At 41.3% G+C, this 19185-nt stretch overlaps 1 protein-coding gene across 2 annotated transcripts in view; it reads left to right on the forward strand.

Annotated features, from left to right (window-relative positions):
* GAD1 (glutamate decarboxylase 1) overlaps nucleotides 1-19185 on the forward strand; it is a 75656-nt gene extending 56471 nt beyond the window's left edge. For both annotated transcript variants that reach the window (XM_021668989.2, XM_064373367.1), the window contains 11 exons: nucleotides 1449-1561; nucleotides 2875-2990; nucleotides 3075-3154; nucleotides 3378-3432; nucleotides 5058-5174; nucleotides 6666-6730; nucleotides 10133-10211; nucleotides 11590-11739; nucleotides 14675-14782; nucleotides 16450-16539; nucleotides 17746-19185. In XM_021668989.2, coding sequence (XP_021524664.2) covers nucleotides 1449-1561; nucleotides 2875-2990; nucleotides 3075-3154; nucleotides 3378-3432; nucleotides 5058-5174; nucleotides 6666-6730; nucleotides 10133-10211; nucleotides 11590-11739; nucleotides 14675-14782; nucleotides 16450-16539; nucleotides 17746-17919 — 1147 coding nt within the window. In that variant the 3' untranslated portion in view covers nucleotides 17920-19185. The remainder of the gene's footprint in view (nucleotides 1-1448; nucleotides 1562-2874; nucleotides 2991-3074; nucleotides 3155-3377; nucleotides 3433-5057; nucleotides 5175-6665; nucleotides 6731-10132; nucleotides 10212-11589; nucleotides 11740-14674; nucleotides 14783-16449; nucleotides 16540-17745) is intronic.

Genomic DNA, 19185 nt, shown 5'->3' on the forward strand with positions numbered 1-19185 from the left:
ATGAGGGAGTGTTGGTTGCTACGGTGATGGGGCTCAGAGCAGAACCAAAGCATGATTGTGACCTCCAGAGGTGATGGTAACTGCACACATGGTTTCCAAGGGTCTTCCTAAATTTCCAGGCGCCTCCCAAGGAAAATGGACATATTCTTTTTGGAAACAAAATGCTTCTACCAACATATCTGAGGGTCCTTCAGGATCTTTTTTGTCTTCTTTTACCTCCATGTGATTAATTTGACTGGTTTTTTCATCCACAATTAAAATTTAGTAGCTTCACGTGTGTCTCATGTACAACAATAGTTATCTCATCCTTACAAATAGCTTTTCTAAATCATTAAACAAGAAAGAATCCTATTAGTCTTCAACATTAGCATTTGGCTGAAACACGCTAACCAGTGATAAAGCTTCCCCATGTCACTTGGCTGAGTCAGTCTAGGCATCTCTTTTCAGTGAGAATGGTCTGAGCCCAGCCTACAGACTCTAACGCTGAAGAATGCCAAGCAAAAGCAAGAAAGACAAAGAGCCTCAGAGCTTAGTAAATATCTTTTTGTTTTCTGACTTACTTGTCTGTGGACAGATTTTCCTTGATTTTTCTTAGGCCCCACATTTGGTCTCATGATCTTGTTTCAATGACTAGTCTACCAGCCCGTGCGTCTGCACTGAATTGCTTTGAAAAGAGCATGGCTTGCTACTTTTAAATCAGTTTGTTAGAAGACAAATGTAACCTGCCAAGATAACTGATGCCCACAGCTAGCTGTGTATGCCAGTTGACCATCTTGTTGTTATTTATAATTTGTAATTAGAAAATCATCACTTATAATTATTCTTGACATATACTGACTTCAGAGAATTATAGAAACATAGCTGTCCTTGAGAATTATTAGTAGAAAAACCATGTAGATAATTATATTGAGATCTTTAAAATTTGGGTCAGTATTTCCAATTATCTTCACAGTTAGCTTTCAGATGTTTACATTATCTTTAAAAGATACACTTTGGCTCTGGCTTTTATATATTCTACAAGTGTAAAACTGGCAGTTTTTTTTAAAAAAAATTGTAAACCAATTTTATGTAGAACTTGGAATGCTTTTTTCAATTAACATTTGCATTGTCCTATAATCTTAGAGGTAAAAGGGACTCAGAAAAGTCATTTTCTTTCCTTCTGTTCCTCTGGGTGGACCATGCCTAAGACATTCCATTCAGATAAGAATCTATTTTGTTGGTGAAGTATCACAGGGCTGGCACTTCCACCACCTCTCTCAGTAACCCAGGCTAGTTTCTGACATTTTATGATCGGCGACTTAATGCATTTCCAGGAAATGGATCATATTAGTGGTTTTGAACAGTTTTTTTAAGAACCCAACTACAAATACTAAACCAATCCTATGCTCCTAAAATAAGTGGTTTGACTTCTTTATTTTCTTTCATCCTTTTTCTTACCACCTTTCCAGGTTTACATATGAAATTGCACCAGTGTTTGTCCTCATGGAACAAATAACACTTAAGAAGATGAGAGAGATAGTTGGATGGTCAAGTAAAGATGGTGATGGGATATTTTCTCCTGGTAGGTTTCTCTTCTCTTCCTCTTCTCAAGGTTTGGGATTCTTGAGAATACAAAATATGAAGTCGGTTTGTGGAAGAACAATGCCTTAAAATTTTTTTTGGATACTCTGACTTCCTATCTTTCTCAAGATGAAGGCTAGCAAAAGTGCTACGTCCTATATGCACGAACTAACGAAGGCTGTGCCTAAATCCATAAAAACTGACAAAGGCTGTGTCTAGATCATGCTAAGGAATCCCATTTTTTTGAGACAGGTTCTTAGTCTGTCACGTAGGCTAGAGTGCAGTGGTGTGATCCTAGCTCACTGCAGCCTCAAATTCCTGGGCTCAAGCAATCCTCCTGCTTCAGCTTCTCAAGTAGCTGGGACTATAGGCATGTGGCACCATGCCCAGCTGTTTTTAAATTTCTTTTGTAAAAACAAGGTCTCACTATTAAACAACTCCATTCTGTCAACAGCAGTTTGATTATGCTGGGGATCAGTGAATCAAGATTATTAATTGGTTGATTGATTTCAGCTAAAATAGTATATCTACCTTGAATCTGTAGTTTGAAGTAGATAAAATAAGAATTTTTAAAACAAGAATAGGTATTCTGATGGTGTCAGAGACAGTGTGATTGCATACAAGGAAAAAAGAAGAAATAAGAATTGCAGTTATCTAGGTAATTGAAGCAGACCACAAATTTGCCAGTTTAATTGTCAGATGATTAATGTAAAATTAACTAGTTTGTGTTGGCCGAACATACATAGTTATGTCAGTTCTCCTTGTGTCTTTATTTAGGTAAACATGGGTTTGTTCTTATTTTAATAAACTTAGAGTTCTCCTAAATGACTCAGTAATTCAATTGGGCTGAAGAGAGCACCTAGGCAGGTAACCAAGAAATGCCATTGTTTCCGTAGGCTCCATTACTCTCTCTCTGTCTTTCTGAACTCAGGGAACAGATACATCTTTGCTCGGTAAAGACATTGAGCAGAAAGTAAAGCAGGAAGGTTATAACTCACTTATCCCTTTGCAGCCACTGCTGCTGCTGCCTCTTATATTTCTGTGTAGACTTCAGGTGGAAAGGGCACTGAAGTACATGAATTACCTCCCGCCAAATTGCCTAGATAGCTTTGGTAATAAGTGTGACTACTTGTATTCCCAGGGTAAAGGGTCCAGTGGGAAGCCCCAGCAATAGGGAAGCCAGCAAAACCTATCAGGATATTATCCTTCCGCTTCCTGACCTCCCTTGTCTCTTGAGACACCAGCTCAGCGTTCGTTTTTAGAAACAATAATGAAAGAGCCCCAACACCTCCCAATATGTCCGCTTGCTGACAGGGGGCGCCATATCCAACATGTACAGCATCATGGCTGCTCGCTACAAGTACTTCCCAGAAGTTAAGACAAAGGGCATGGCGGCTGTGCCCAAACTGGTCCTCTTCACTTCAGAACACGTGAGTCGGGGATGCTTCCTCATGAATCGTGGTGTTTTTCAGGGGACTCTCCAATTTCTAACCTCGAGCCTCTGTTTGTTGCAGAGTCACTATTCCATAAAGAAAGCTGGGGCTGCACTTGGCTTTGGAACTGACAATGTGATTTTGATAAAGTGCAATGAAAGGTAGGCAGGGGAGAGTGAATATTAGGTTCTTGATGTATTAAATGTGTTCATCTGTTAAATTTGTTTTATTGTGCTTAAGGACTGGCTCAATACAGTGTGCCAAGCTGCTAATGGTCTGTTGAAAATATCCGATTAAATTGCTTTTTGCTGCTGCGAAAGTTTTTTTCATGTGCAATCTCACTGATTCTTCATTTTAATTTCCCTCCTTTTCCAACAATTATAGGGGGAAGATAATTCCAGCTGATTTTGAGGCAAAAATTCTTGAAGCCAAACAGAAGGTATGTACTCCGTGGTGCATCTAAACACCATTGAAAACACGTTTTCAAAAATACCTTCTTCCTGCCCTACACAAAAAATATCCTTGATAAGAGACAATTTTCTTGTGTTTCTAAAACTCTATTCTTAGATATGTGCTTATTTCCAACTTGTAAAATATTTTATTTTAAAGCTATGTCTATATAATATCAGGGCTGTTTTTTTTTTAATGAAAAATGCAGTCATTAAACTGTTTGTCCTGTCTTCATTGTGCCAAGTGATTGGTTTGATGTTCTTCAATAAAATCAGCTACCTGAGCATCATGAAGATATAGCCTAATTGAAATTTTTACTTGCTGCTTGTTGGGTATTATCTCATTTTAACAAATGCCATTTTAGCTTAGGATTCTGTTTAGCAAAGTGCTTCCATGCCCTGGTAGATGGCCCATGGTATTTGGTGAATCCAGCCTCAACAAACTCTATTAAACAAAAAAAAAATCTCATAGAACAGATGTATCCACAAGTCAATGCCAGGTAGCTGTCAGGCCATTTACCAACACATGGTTGTTTTGGTTATATTCCTGCACCTCCTTCTCTTATTGTAGTTGTTTGCTGGGGTCTTGCCACAGGAGTTGGATCTAAGTGTTGTCAAGACTGAGCAAGGAGCAGAGGTAGAGCTGAGCTTCAAAGAAGCCTTAGAGGCCAGGTGCTGTGGCTCACACCTGTAATCCCAGCACTTTGGGAGGCCGAGGCAGAAGGATCCCTTGATCCCAGGAATTTAAAACCAGCCTGGGCAACATAGGGTAACCCACATCTCTACAAAAATGTTTTTAAAATAGCCAAGTATGGTGGTGCATACCTGTAGTCCCAGCTACTCAGAAAGGTGAGGTGGGAGGATTGCTTGAGTTGGGGAGGTAGAAGCCATGATCGTGCCAATGCACTCCAGCCTAGGTGACAGAGCAAGACCCTGTCTCAGAAAAAAAGAAAAGCTTAAGGCTCACAGATTTCCCCAAGCTTGTCTTAGATCTATTACTCTATTCCTTCATATATTTTTTGTTTACGTCAACATTTCACCATGTCCACTGTTAGTGAGTGTATCAGCTTTCACAGTGTATAGACCTGTTTTAAATAATCAAACCCCACAATGTTTCAGTATAATTATTATATCAATTCACTTAAAACAACACAGCCCCTTAAAAGAATAATGCCCACGTGATATTCAGAACTACCTGGCCATCATTCCAAACACTTATTATTACTCTTTCCTGCTTTACTTTTTGCCATATAATTTATTGCTATCAAACATATTATATATTTTGCTTATTTAATTTAGCTTATTATCTATCACTTACCACTAAAATGTAAACTCCACAATGACACAATTCTTCATCTGTTGTGCTCACTGCTGAGTCCCCAGCATCTACAGCAGGGCCTGGCACATAAAAGGCGCTAAAAAAAAATTGGTTGAATAAATGAATGAATGAGTGAATGAGCCAACAAAATACTACTAGACATAGTATCTGGTAACACTCAAGCTTTGCCAATTACTGTTAGAGATAAATGCTACGCAATTCTTCTGCTTCCTGTGGAAATCAGCAAATGAGAAAGGTCAGAAACACTAATCAGCCTATATCTGTCTTTCCTTGTAGGGATATGTTCCCTTTTATGTCAATGCAACTGCTGGCACGACGGTTTATGGAGCATTTGATCCAATACAAGAGATTGCAGACATATGTGAGAAATATAACCTTTGGCTGCATGTCGATGTAAGTGCTATAACTCAGGGAGGCCCAGTCCATGTGGGGGGTGGAAGCAGCTCTTTTTTATGATTTGCCTCAAGCTTCTCCCCACACCCCAGCCAGCCCTCTCTCCATACCACATTAGTTCCGGTTCTTGTCTGGACCCTAGCCAGCCATTCACAGCTAGTACACACCACAAACCTGGAACATCCTCTGGGACTCATCCAGTTCCTTACTAGTCAATTGATGTCTTCTGTGGTTCATCCTAGAATATGGTCTCATCACCTTCCCAGGTAGCTTTGTTGGGACAAACAGCTACAGACTAAAATATAACTGATTTCAGAGGGAAAAAATAGAAGATACAATATACAGAGAATGGCCATGAATGTGAACCCTCAGCTACCTGCCTTCAGTCCAGCCATCTATAACACTTCTCTTAAAAAGTACATACCTGGCCGGATGCAGTGGCTCACGCCTGTAATCCTAACACTTTGGGAGGCTGAGGCAGGTGGATCACCTGAGGTCAAGAATTTGAGACTGGCCTGGCCAACATGGTGAAACCCCGTCTCTACTAAAAATACAAAAATTAGCCGGGTGTGGTGGTGGGTGCCTATAATCCCAGGTACTTGGGAGGCTGAGACAGGAGAAACGTTTGAACCTGGGAGACAGAGGTTGCAGTGAGCCGAGATCGTGCCACTTCACTCCAGCCTGGGTGAAACAGCGAAACACTGTCTCAAGAAAAAAAAAAATGCATATCTGCTACATTTAGGAAAAATAAGGCAGTGTATGGAAGGCATTATCAACTAAGAGATTTAGTCCCAAATTTTCCCAGGAACACAGAAGATGCATTTTCACATGTGTGACTGGGTGTATTTTTTTTTTTCCTGTCTCTCTGCCCATTTTCTTAGGGATTTAACTTCTCATAATTGGCCAATAGTCTAATCTGCCTTGCTACTGAACTAATGACTGACTAACGCTGTGTATCACGTGGCATCCCAAGCTCTTCAGTAAATATGCATCATGGTACCCACAAAAATGTCTTGTTGTTGTAAAAGCTGTTGTGAGACCTCCAAACCCAGCAGGAACTGCTGCTTTTTGAGTGTTTCAGGAGCTGTTAGAATTCTACTCTGGAAAGAACCAGACAGCAGGCCTCAATTTTGGGGGCAGCTTCCAGAGCCTCCCGGAGGGGGAACTGACTGTGTAGCTCTGGCTTCCCACAGCGTATCGGGCTATTGGGCCATTGGACCTTTGGGTCTTGGCGGAACAGGCATCACAGGCTCAGACCTGGCCTACCTGTATCACTCGTGCAGCTACTCTCCAGAGGAACTTTGAAAAAGAAATGACAAACAATGAAGAATCACAACCGCTTGAACAATCAATGTGGGCTCAACCTTTCAGAGACTTATGTTTTTCACTTTAGACTTTCTTGGTCACGTTTTACTAGAAGTGAGGAGTGACTAGTTTTAGATTCTTAGATGTTACTGCTCCCCGGCTCCTCACCTCTCCCTCTCCCCACAGGCTGCCTGGGGAGGTGGGCTGCTCATGTCCAGGAAGCACCGCCATAAACTCAACGGCATAGAAAGGTAAGGGTCAGAGCTCGTCAGGCCTCCTTCCATCCAGCTCATCAAACAGACTATGCTCTGAGGTCAGCTGCACCGCACTGCCCTGATTGCCAGCATCCCATTTCCGTCTAAGTTCACTTCAGTTCAGCAGGCATTTGTTGAGCATTTATTGGATGATTGGTAACAAATGTGACCACTTGTATCCCCAGTCAAATGAGTTCTGAAGGAGTTCACCATTTAGAAAGAGAGAAAGACAGGCCAGGTGTGGTGGCTCACACCTGTGATCCCAATACTTTAGGAGGCTGAGGTGAGAGGATCACTTGAGCCTAAGAGTTTGAGACCCGCCTGGGCTACATAGTGAGACCCTGTCTCTAATAACAATCAATCAATCAATCAATGAAGTAAACGAGTAGTTAGAACACAATGTGATAAGTGTAACAGGAGACAATTGCAGGTACCCAGGTGGGAGACGAGAGAGACTAACCAGTGAGGGAAACTGGAGGCCATCGGAGTTTGCCAAGGGCACAGGAAGGGCCACTGGTTCACGTTCCTCTTCTTCCTCATTAAGCTTACTTGCAGAAAGGGCAGGACACTCAGCTCCTAACTTATTTTCTTTTTCACCATTCAAGTTCAGTGGATGTTCTAGGCCAAATATGATTTTGACCTGACTCCTAAGTGCTGAGCCATAACGAAGTCACATTGATTCATTGATTCATTCAGGATATATTTACTGAGCACCTATCATGAGCCAGGTAGGAGTGGATGTGAATATTCAGTTACCTGTCTTCCGTCCAGCCACCTATGGTGCTTTTCTAAAAATGTGTGTATCTGATAAATGCAGGAAAAATAAGGCAGTATATGAAAGGTGTTATCAACTAAGAGCTTTGCCCTCCTGAAGTTTATACTCCAGTGGGCTAGATGTTCATAACAAATATTTAATCTGTCTCATAGTAAAGAAAAATAAAACAGGGTTAGGTAACAGTGAGTGACAAGGCATGCTGTTTCAGACAGGGTAGTCAGAGGCCTTCCTGAGGAGGTGATATGTCAGCAGATACTGCGATAAAGGGAGACAGGAAGCAAGGATATGAGGAAGAGTATTCTGGCCAGCGGGAGTGGCAAGTGCCAAGGCCCTGAGGCAGGACAGTTCTTGGCAAGTGGGAGGATCATCAGAGAGGCCAGTGGGGCTGGAGCAAGGTGGGAGAGGTAGGAGCAGACAAAGGAGGGAGAGGCGAACAGGGAGGAGGCAGCGGGAGAGCACGCCCACGGCTTCTCTCATAGCCGGGACTCTGGCTTTTGTTACCTCTACTGTGCCTCCCCAAAGTTCTGACTCAGTTTTGAAAGACCAGTGTCAACATGGGTGAGATCGACTCTGTGAAGTGAACAACCTCGTAACTTGGAGAATAATGTAAGAAATCTGGGCCGGGCGCAGTGGCTCATGCCTGTAATCCCAGCACTTTGGGAGGCCAAGAAGGGCAGATCACTTAAGGTCAGGAGTTCAAGACCAGCCTAGCCAACATGGTGAAAACTGTCTCTACTAAAAATACAAAAATTAGCTGGGTGTAGTGGTGTACACCTGTAATCCTAGCTACTCAGGAGACTGAGGCAGGAGAATCACTTGAACCTGGGAGGCAGAGGTTTCAGTGAACCGAGATCACGCCACTGCACTCCAGCCTGGATGGCAGAACAAGACCCTGTCAGAAAGAAAGAAAGAAAGAAAGAGAGGAGAGAGAGAGAGAGAAATCTGGATGAACCAAGCCAACTTAACTTTAGATTTCTCAGACAATGTTAATTTTCTCTCTTTGAGTCTAGGAAAACTTGAAACATTTCACAAAAGACTTTTCTAACATTTTAAATCATGTAAGTCTTCTAAAGGAAATTGAATTCATATTATGTCTTATTACTTTCCCTTTGTAGCAGCAAAGAATCATTTACCTCAAACCTTTAGGATATGCAGAAAAACCATTTAAGACATTTTATGAGACCTAAATATAATTTTTAATAACTTGGTAAACGATAGCAATGAGAAATTTGATTAAATTCACTATCTTTTAAATATGACCTGACACTGATGCTTTTTAGTGAGCTAAGCACTTAGTTAACTTTCCTTGGAATTTTTCACAGGTCTCTTTCACAAAGGTTTTATCATACACGGAAGGGAAAGGTTCTTCAGACCTTCCTGTCTTCTCCTTGAAGCACAGTGCACATGTACACTAAATTATTTTCTTAGGTTCTTTAACTAAAAGACCTAAGCAGGATGAAGAGGTTGAAAATTCACAGCAAGGGTTTAGTGCTAGGGAGAGCAGAGGTAGGATGATTCTGAGCCAGCCAATTGCTCTATCTGGGGGAAATGATCCTTCACAGGTATTAAAATACAGTGCCTAGCTATTGGCCAGGCCTTTCGGAAGGAGTCTGCAAACCAGTGAAGCAAGTTACCCAGGTTTTAATCATCATACATTAGACTTAGTTGTTTCTGTAATGCCCTAGCTAGCGTGCTCCTTAACCATGTAATTGTGTCTGACAGAATGATGCGGTTGCTAGGAGACCATGCTTGTTAAGCTATCATTGCAGCCCAAACTGGCACAATCTTGCTCATTTAGCATTTAAATAATGCTGCTAGGTAGTCAGAGTCTAGACTAGTCCAGTCGAGCCTTGCTTTTAGGTACCACTCTTGATACTGTCCCGTAAGTGGCTAGGTCAGTGTCTCCAGCCTATAAACGAGAAGAAAAAGGCAGAAAGAAGCCACTGTCTACCTCCAAAAGAGACACAGTCTAGTGGAGTGGTTACGAACAATGGCTGTGCAGTTAGAATCCTTGGACTTGAATCTTGGCTCCAACACTTCCCAACGCTGTGTCCTTGGGTAACATATTTAACCTTTTTGCGTGTTAGTTTCCCCATCTAAAATAGAGGTAATAATAGTACCCACATCATAGGGTTGTGGTTGGAATTATGTGTGCCAGGCACTCTTGTAAGCATTTGATATTTATTAAGTCATTTTGTCTTTTAATTCTGTGAGGTACACACTCACCATTTAACAGATGGGGAAACTGAGGCACAGAATATGCCCAAGTTAACAAATGCCCGAGTTGAGACTCAGACTTAAACAGTTTGGCTCCAAAGCCTGAGTTCTTAACCATGATACCATATTGATATAATACCCGAAAGCTCTCAAAACAATAGGACATATAATTAGTTATTCACAAATGTTAACTATTGTTAATAGCAGTCACCTCTAAGATACAGTCCACAATATAATACTCCAAGATTGCCTGCAAAACATTTGTTTACTACTTGATTAGTCAATTCAGGAGAATAGGCATGGGTAATATTTACTGACTTGAGCTGGGATGGGGGTGTTTTCCTCAAGAGAAAGGTTTCCTCTTTCTGACTCCAGCACCTTCTCAGAGTCTCATGTGCTTCTTTCAGGGCCAACTCAGTCACCTGGAACCCTCACAAGATGATGGGCGTGCTGTTGCAGTGCTCTGCCATTCTCGTCAAGGAGAAGGTCTGTACTCCCTTCAAAACTATGCTGGGGCCTGCACGTTATTCAGAAGGCAGGAAAAGAGACGCACATGGGATCTCTTTGCAGTACTTGGCTGGCTCGCGAGACTGGCAGCCCCATCGACAGCCTGCTGCTGCTGTCCTTTCCTGCCCTTGCAGCTAACCTGGTTTCTTCTCTTGGCTCTTGCTGTCTGTTCTGCTTCTTCCTTGATCAGTACTCAGGGTCTGTCAGCAACTGAACCTTTAAAGGAATTATTTAATTGAGTATTCATGTTTGCACAATTAGGTGAGGCATCCAATCAGTTTTGTCCTCAGTAAGGAAAAAATCCACTCACTGGAGCATACTCAGAGTTCTTAGCATGAATGTGTGGTCCCAAGACAAATGAGAGGAAACAACAACTCTAAATACCAACTTGGGGCCACAGGTAATGTCGCCCCCAAAGCTGCTATAAATGGTTGAGCCTCCGCCAGGTGCGGTGGCTCACGCCTGTAATCTCAGCACTTTGGGAGGCTGAGGCAGGCGGATCACGAGGTCAAGAGATCAAGACCATCTTGGCCAACATGGTGAAACCCCGTCTCTACTAGAAATACAAAAAATTAGCCGGGCGTGGTGGTGGGTGCCTGTGGTCCCAGCTACTCGGGAGTCTGAGGCAGGAGAATCACTTGAAACCGGAAAACGGAAGTTGCAGTGAGTCAAGATCGCACCACTGCACTCCAGCCTGGTGATAGAGTGAGACTCCGCCTCAAAAAAAAAAGAAAAGAAAAGAAAAGAAATGGTTAAGCTTCATATTCCCTTCTTTAAGACACGCCTACTAATAGGACCCTGCCCTCCAAGGCATTGTTGCTGTAGTAAAACTTCCATTCACAGAAGCATTCCAAAAAGTCTGTCTCCGGCCTGTAGGAGCCAGATCCCGCTCAGCCTCTTTACTCCATTCGTACGTGGAGTCCATGTTAACTTCATGGGAGGCCCTGGAAAGGGTGGAAGGCTTTTGCCAGAGCACTTTTGGAGAGAAAAATTCTTCACAACATGAAACTGTCCCACCCACTGAGGAAGTTTCTGTCTCTAACCCCAGCCCACTGAATGCCACTTCCCAATCTTGAAACAATCCGAAACACCCACACACATTTCCCCTTAGAGGGATTGCATCCGAGACAGGAAGATCATTTTCTAATCAGAGAGTCAGAGACTAAGGGATGGCAGTTTTTCCAAGACTAATTGTAGAGAAGAGCATCAGAACTAGTGTAAGGCCTCATAAAGACAGCAGAAGAAAGATTGCATGTGACCCCAAGCCCCTCCTTCCATCCAGCCCAGTTTTAAAGCCAGCTGTAAATGTATCTCTGATACGTAAATGCAGATGCACCCATCTTGATTTCCATGATAGGGTATACTCCAAGGATGCAACCAGATGTGTGCAGGATACCTCTTCCAGCCAGACAAACAGTATGATGTCTCCTACGACACCGGGGACAAAGCAATTCAGTGTGGCCGCCACGTGGATATCTTCAAGTTCTGGCTGATGTGGAAAGCAAAGGTATGAAGGGAATAATTCAGGAAATAGAGCAGAAACTTAATTTGCACAGACTGGCTGGCAAAAGGGAGGCAAAGATATACCGCAGATAATTTGCTATATGTGGAATCGATATCTAGATAATTGAATTAACTGTTTTCTTTGTGAATGAAATTACTTTATTCCTTGTGTCAAATTCTCTCTCCTTTCATTCAGTCTCCTCAATTTGAACTATCATGAAGTCTTCTTATAACATTCTCATAACAACTAAAAATTATGCCAAGATAAGGATTTCCACAGCAATCCTTGGGGATGCTGGAATTATTTAATGCAGGAATAGAGAAATAAAAAAATAAAATTACTGCATTATTCTGAGTAGAACCTTGAATTCTTTTATGAGGCTTCTCATCATGGGCTATGTATGACAGTTTTAAATATTACTTCAATAATGCCTTTCCCATTGTTTGTGCTTAATACACTATTCTGGAAAATGTGTACTTTATTGTGAAAAATCCTACTGTTAGACAGTAGCGTGCTGCGTCTGCATTCATCAGCCTTTTGGGTTTCCTTTCTGTACCTAAGGAAAAAAGCTAACTATTGGAATTTCCCCCAAAATATGAGTGAGGGAGAGGATTACCATTTGACTATTTGTTTCAAAAGTATTTATATGCAATCAAGTAAAAGGAATTTTGATTTCATACTTTTATATTGCATACCTTGTTTTTGTTTATTGTAAATTAATTTTAATGATTTCTATGTTTAAGATTGGGTCTAATTAATACTCAAACAATAAGATTTTCCTGCAAAATATCTAGTCAAATATTTCTTCTGTAGGAAAAATTTGGTAGATTATTAATTTTTTCCTCAGTAAGTCTTTTGTTTGTTTGGGGTTTTTTGAGATAGTTTTGTTCTTGTTGCCCAGGCTGGAGTGCAGTGGTACAATCTTGGTGCCCTGTAACCTCTGTCTCCTGGATTCAAGCAATTCTCCTGCCTCAGCCTCCCAAGTAGCTGGAATTACAGGTGTGTGCCACGATGCCCAGCTAATTTTATATTTTTAGTAGAGACAGGGCTTCACCATGTGGCCAGGCTGGACTTGAACTCCTGACCTCAAGTGATCCACCTGCCTCAGCCTTCCAAAGTGCTGGGATTATAGGCGTGAGCCACCGCACCAGCTGTATTTTGTTTTAATATAGAAATAGTCTGAATTTTATTTCTATTACAAAGTAATCATAGGTATTTTAAACATATAAATAGCCATAGACCGGGCATGGTGGCTCACACACATAATCCCAGCACTTTGAGAGACCAAGGCTGGCAGATCATTTGAGCTCAGGAGTTCAAGACTAGTCTGGGCAACAAAGTGAGACCCCATCTCTACAAAAAATACAAAAGGTAGTCAGGTGTGATGGTGTGTTTGTGGTCCCAGCTACTTGGGAGGCTGAGATGGGAGGATCACTGGAGCCCAAGAGACGGTGGTTGCAGTAAGCCAAGATCACGCCACTGCACTCCAGCCTGGGCCACAGAGACCCCATCTCAAAAAAAAAAAAGCCATAAACAACAACAACAAAAAAGGAGTCCTGTTATTTTGAAATATAATGACTACACAGCCTGTTTCAGTAATTTGTGTCTTCTTTTTTGTGTCTAACAATAACCTCTTGAACCATCTGCTGGAGGTTTTGATCATAGCTATTGGTTGCTGAAATGGGACCCCGGTGCAAGCTTCATTCCTAAATGGACTTACTAGGGTGTACAGTCGGCAGTGACACTACCTGGGGAGGCTGACGCTTGGTCAGTGCTGGACTTCGCTCAGGCCCGTTAGCACTCCACAGGCAGCCTTGTGCATCTGCTCTCCTTGTTAACACTGACCCACTCAATAACCCTCACTGCTGTTATTAATCAGCCATGCTGGCTTTTGAAACTCATGTTTAACCAGTTTGTCAGTAGTTGGAACTATTGCAATCTCAGGGCATCCACTGATACCAGTGGCTTCCCCATCTGCCTGCCCGAGAGGGCATGGGACGTACATGCTTCACAAGGACTTACTGCTGGGGAAGATGAGTTCTACAGCAGTATCTTTTGAAGCTTCTATGATGAAGAACCAGTTATTTGTTGTTGTTGTTGTTTTTGAGAGGGAGTCTCGCACTGTTGCCCAGGCTGTAGGGCAGTGGCACGATCTCAGCTCACTGCAATCTCTGCCTCCCAGGTTCAAGCAATTCTCCTGCCTCAGCCTCCTGAGTAGCTGGGACTACAGGCGTGGGCCACCATGCCCAGCTAATTTTTTTGTGTGTTTTTTTTAGTAGAGATGGGGTTTCACCATGTTGGCCAGGATGGTCTCGATCTCCTGACCTCATGATCCACCCACCTCAGCCTCCCAAAGTGCTGGGATTACAGGCGTGAGCCACCACACCCGGCCATTGTTGTTGTTTTTAAACCTATCATGGACCAATACCCTAAAGATGAATTGCTAGAAAATTTAAATTGCTAGAAAATTTAAAATTTAAAATTTAAAATTTAAAAACATACAAAGAACAAGCCACTATTTTTTATTAGAGCCAATAGACATAAAATCCCTCTGTCCAATTGCTATAAAAGTTTCCTATGCTTAATCTCAATTTCTACACTCATTTGATTACGGACAATCAATGAATTACAGGTTTTGGACTGGCCTCAGTTCATAGATGACACTTTGAGCAGTACCATCCTAAAGCAAACCAGAATCAGGTATGGGTCCAGTTGAGAATAATTACCCAGAGACTGGAGTGCCTTCAAAAGAGGAAGCGGGCATACACCATTTATTTTATGCACAGCTGTGAAAAAGATGTATATATTAGACTGTTCTTCCTAACCATCTCCAAAAATTCTTTTTTATATATTTCCCATAGACAGGAACAGCATAGCCTTCCCAAATGCTCATCACTGAGAAATGTAACCACAAACATGACTTTTCTCTTTAAAACAGGGCACAGTGGGATTTGAAAACCAGATCAACAAATGCCTGGAACTGGCTGAATACCTCTACGCCAAGATTAAAAACAGAGAAGAATTTGAGATGGTTTTCGATGGTGAGGTAGGTAATCATCACAGACCAGGTACCTGGTATTTCCAGAAAAACTATTGAGGGAAACTCCTAAAGCCGGATTTTCCCACGTTGCCAGAAACTGCTTCAAAATTTTTATTTTTATGCACCCTTAATTCCTCTCTTTAATTCCTTCCATGTCTATGAACTTTTCTTCTGGTAGCACCAGGATGATATTTTCCTTGATGTCTTTTAAAACCGTGTTGCTCTTGGCCAGCTTTTGGCAGACAAGAGGTTTTTCCTTGACAGGTCTGAATCCTTCATCATTCTTGGGTTTGTTTTGTGTTGAACCTTTATGATAAAGTGTTTTTCAGGCTGGGCGTGGTGGCTCACACCTGTAATCCCAGCACCTTGGGAGGCCAAGGCAGGAGGACTTCAAGACCAGCCTGGGCTACATAGCAAAGCCCCGTCTCTATAAGAAATATATATATATATATAATTTATAAAAATAAAATTTTTTAAATGATAAAGTGTTTTTAATTTCTAAGAAGCTTATAGGATGAGTATATTCTTACCTCCCAAGACTTGTTCTAAAATAAGGTTCTACTTAACATAGATTCATAATGAGGAGAGCAAAATAAAATTGTCTCTGCCCTGAGTTCATGTGCATACTGCACACAGTAAAGTATTTGTCACTGTTTACTGAGTACTCACTGTGTGCCAGGCCTCCTACTAGGACCTGGATTCTAGAATAGCGAACAAAACAGATTCTTTATCTGACCCAATAGCTCTCACAGTTGAATAAAGAAAGATAGAATAGGAGCCAGTGTTGAATAAAAGAACATTCACTTGTAAGCCAGTGTAACATAACACTGCCTACAGTCCACAGTATTCTATTTATCAGGCAACCTAAACTACTAGGAACACACATGAATCACCAAATGAACAAAAAGGAGCCCCAGGCAGTTTAAAATCAATGACACCACTCTGATCATTTACACACTACTTTAAACACTCTTAATAGCAGATTAAAAACAACAAATGTGATGTCTCAAACCAATTAGAGGCAGGCACAGTAATGGCAAACAGCAACCAGGGAGAAAACTTTAAAACTATAGCAAGAATACACAGAACTCAAAAGGCCCAGGAATCTTTAGAGGAGGGACACTAAATAGTCTGAGGCATCTCAGTAGGCCTTGCCTTATGCTGTAGAACCAGTCTTTTTGGTTTTTCTTTAAGGAGCAACCCTATTAATTGATAGAACCAGTCTTAATGTTTATTATGATAGTCCTGAGTCATCCAGAAAAGATTCAGTATCAATATAATAAACTCAATAAAATATTTAGCATCGATAAACTGTTTCAAGTATCTTCTATATGTGAGGCATTTCTACAAAACGACAAGATGAGCAGATGGATACCTTCTTTTAAAAATTGCCCAAATGCGATTATTTGTAACATTTCAATGTTTCAAGTTAGTAACTTTAGTTACCTAGAAAATTGGTTGTAGGGAACAGCTCTCTTGCCAGATATGGTTGGATAAATGAACAATTGTTCTCCCTTGTGTGGAAATAACATTGCCTTTGAGATGAACATTCAACCTCTTTCTTTGGTCTAAGAAGATGTATCTTCCACCAAGGATGTATATTGATTTGGGAACAGCTTTCTTTCAAGTTATCATAATTTTCTTTGTTTGCTTGTCTGTTAAAATCTCTGCAGCCTGAGCACACAAACGTCTGCTTTTGGTATATTCCACAAAGCCTCAGGGGTGTGCCAGACAGCCCTGAACGACGGGAAAAGCTACACAAGGTATGGACTCGCTTTTTGTCTCGTCTAATTGTCTGCAGTCTCTCTGGCTGGTCGGGACATCCTCATTCCAATGTGCCTTTATAGTGGGGGAAATACAAAAAAATAAAGCCATGGGGTAGGTTTTTAGTGATGGGGTGATGGGGCGCTATCTCGTTATGTTCTTCTTGAGCCTGCATTGCCCCCTTACTGTGGTTACCCCTTATTACCATTATTTAAATGCCTAAATAATTAATTAAGCATTTTACTGTCTGTAAGACGAGGATGCATATTGTCTCCTTGTCCTTGGTTGATGTTCTTCATTAAAGGAGCCCTATGCAGGGTAATAGAATAATGTATATATTCCTAGGGACATTCTAGATTAATGTATATAGGACATTCTAGATTAAACTGTGTCTATTACAATAACCTTTAAATTCAAGCCCACTGCTATGCTGATTCATTCTAGTTGTTGATTTCTATACCCAGTTTATATCTTATCCAGGGTTCTTAAGATTATATTTACTTTATATAACATTTTATTCATCCAACCATTAAACAAATATTTGTTAAACACAGTCTATGTGCCAGACAGTATGCTGGGCTCTGGATTATACAAAACCCTTAATTTGTGTTGTAGTCTATAAGAGTTTTTTGCTTTAATCTTCATTTTTTATTTCACTATCATTGTTCCATCACTGACTTTCAAAATTCGGTTGCACAGTACTTTCTGAGGGAACTTATGACCAGGTAGTCATTTGATATTAGTCCCTGAAGATTCCTAGATATGAAATATTTCTGTGCTTTTATGTCAGTGTAAACACAAATTGCAAAATGCAAGTTGGGTTGAATTGTTAAAAAGAGAGGGGGTTGGGCCAGGCATGGTGGCTCACGCCTGTAATCCCAGCACTTTGGGAGGCTGAGGCAGGCAGATCACAAGGTCAGGAGTTTGAGACTAGTCTGGCCAACATAGTAAAACCCGATCTCTATTAAAAATATAAAAAATCAGCTGGGTGTGGTGATGTGCACCTGTAATCCCAGCTACTTGGGAGGCTGAGGCAGGAGAATTGTGTGGACCGGCAGGCGGAGGTTGCAGCACGCCAAGATTGTGCCATTGCACTCCAGCCCAGGCGACAGTACGAGACTCCATCTCAAAAAAAAAAAAAAAAAAAAGAGGGGGGGGTGTTAATATCAATCTTGAGGTTTTTTTTGTGTGTTTTCCATCACAAGGTGGCTCCAAAAATCAAAGCCCTGATGATGGAGTCGGGCACGACCATGGTTGGCTACCAGCCCCAGGGGGACAAGGCCAACTTCTTCCGGATGGTCATCTCCAATCCAGCCGCTACCCAGTCTGACATTGACTTCCTCATTGAGGAGATAGAAAGACTGGGCCAGGATCTGTAATCACCCTTCGCAGAACACGAGTTGAGGGGAATGCCTTTTCCCTCTGGCTCTCCAGCACAAACCTCTATACGTTGCTGAGACACATAGGCCATTTCATTCAAGGGAAACATAATATCTTGACGAATACTCTTAAAACCTTACTTAAAGCTTGTTTGTCATAGTTAGCAGGAAATAGTGTTCTTTTTAAAAAGTTGCACATAAGGAACAGAGTATATTTGTATAGTTATACATACCTCTCTCTATATACACATGTATAGTGAGTGTGGCTTAGTAATAGATCACGGCATGTTTCCCGCTCCACGAGAAGTCACTTTACCTTCAGCAGTTACCGAGGAGCTAAATGTGCTGCCAACCAGCTTGTCCAACAACTATAGGAAAGCTGTTTTTCAAAATGCCACGTCCTGGGGGCCAAGGGAAATGCTTTTGGTGAGAATCGACCTCACTGCCAGCATTTCTCCACCTGAAGTGGTGATGGATGAGAAAAAACACCACCAGATGACAAGTTACACCCTCCCCATTAGTATCCTGTTAGGGGAAAATAGTAGCACAGTCATCGTTACAGGTACACTATGGCTGTATTTTTAGAGATTAATTAGTGTAGATTGTGTGTGTTACTGTTGTCTGACCTTGATGGTGGGAGGGGGAGACTATGTGTCATGATTTCAATGATTGTTTAATTGTAGGTCAATGAAATCTTTGCTTATTTATATTCAGAGATTTACCATGTTAAAGAGGCGTCTTGTATTTTCTTCCCATTTGTAATGTATCTTATTTATATATTAATGATGTAAGTTCTGAAAACTGTTTATGGTATTTTCGTGCATTTGTGAGCCAAAGAGAAAAGATTAAAATTAGTGAGACTTGTATTTATATTAGAGTGCCCTTAAAATAATGATTTAAGCATTTTACTGTCTGTAAAAGAATTCTAAGATTGTACATAGAGTCATATATATGGAAATCCTGTTACTAAAATAGCATCTGCTCTTCTCTTACCCTCTCTATCTGGCTGTACGTCTGGTGTTCTCAATGCTTTTCTAGTAACTGTTGAATAATAACTAGATCTCCTGTAATTTTGTAGTAGTTCATGACCAATCCCTGTGACTCGCTTAGCTAAGGCAACATTTCCGAAGACCTTCCGAAGATCTCAGATAAAGTGACTAGGCTCACAACTGTTTTTGAAGAAGGGAAATTCACACTGTGCGTTTCAGAGTATGCAAGAAGAACATAAATAAATAAAAATATTCTCCATGGAGAATTTGAGCCAAA

Source organism: Aotus nancymaae, unplaced genomic scaffold (assembly GCF_030222135.1).
Source record: "Aotus nancymaae isolate 86718 unplaced genomic scaffold, 86718_ANA_hifiasm-v0.15.2.pri h1tg000008l, whole genome shotgun sequence".
Lineage (NCBI taxonomy): Eukaryota > Metazoa > Chordata > Mammalia > Primates > Aotidae > Aotus > Aotus nancymaae.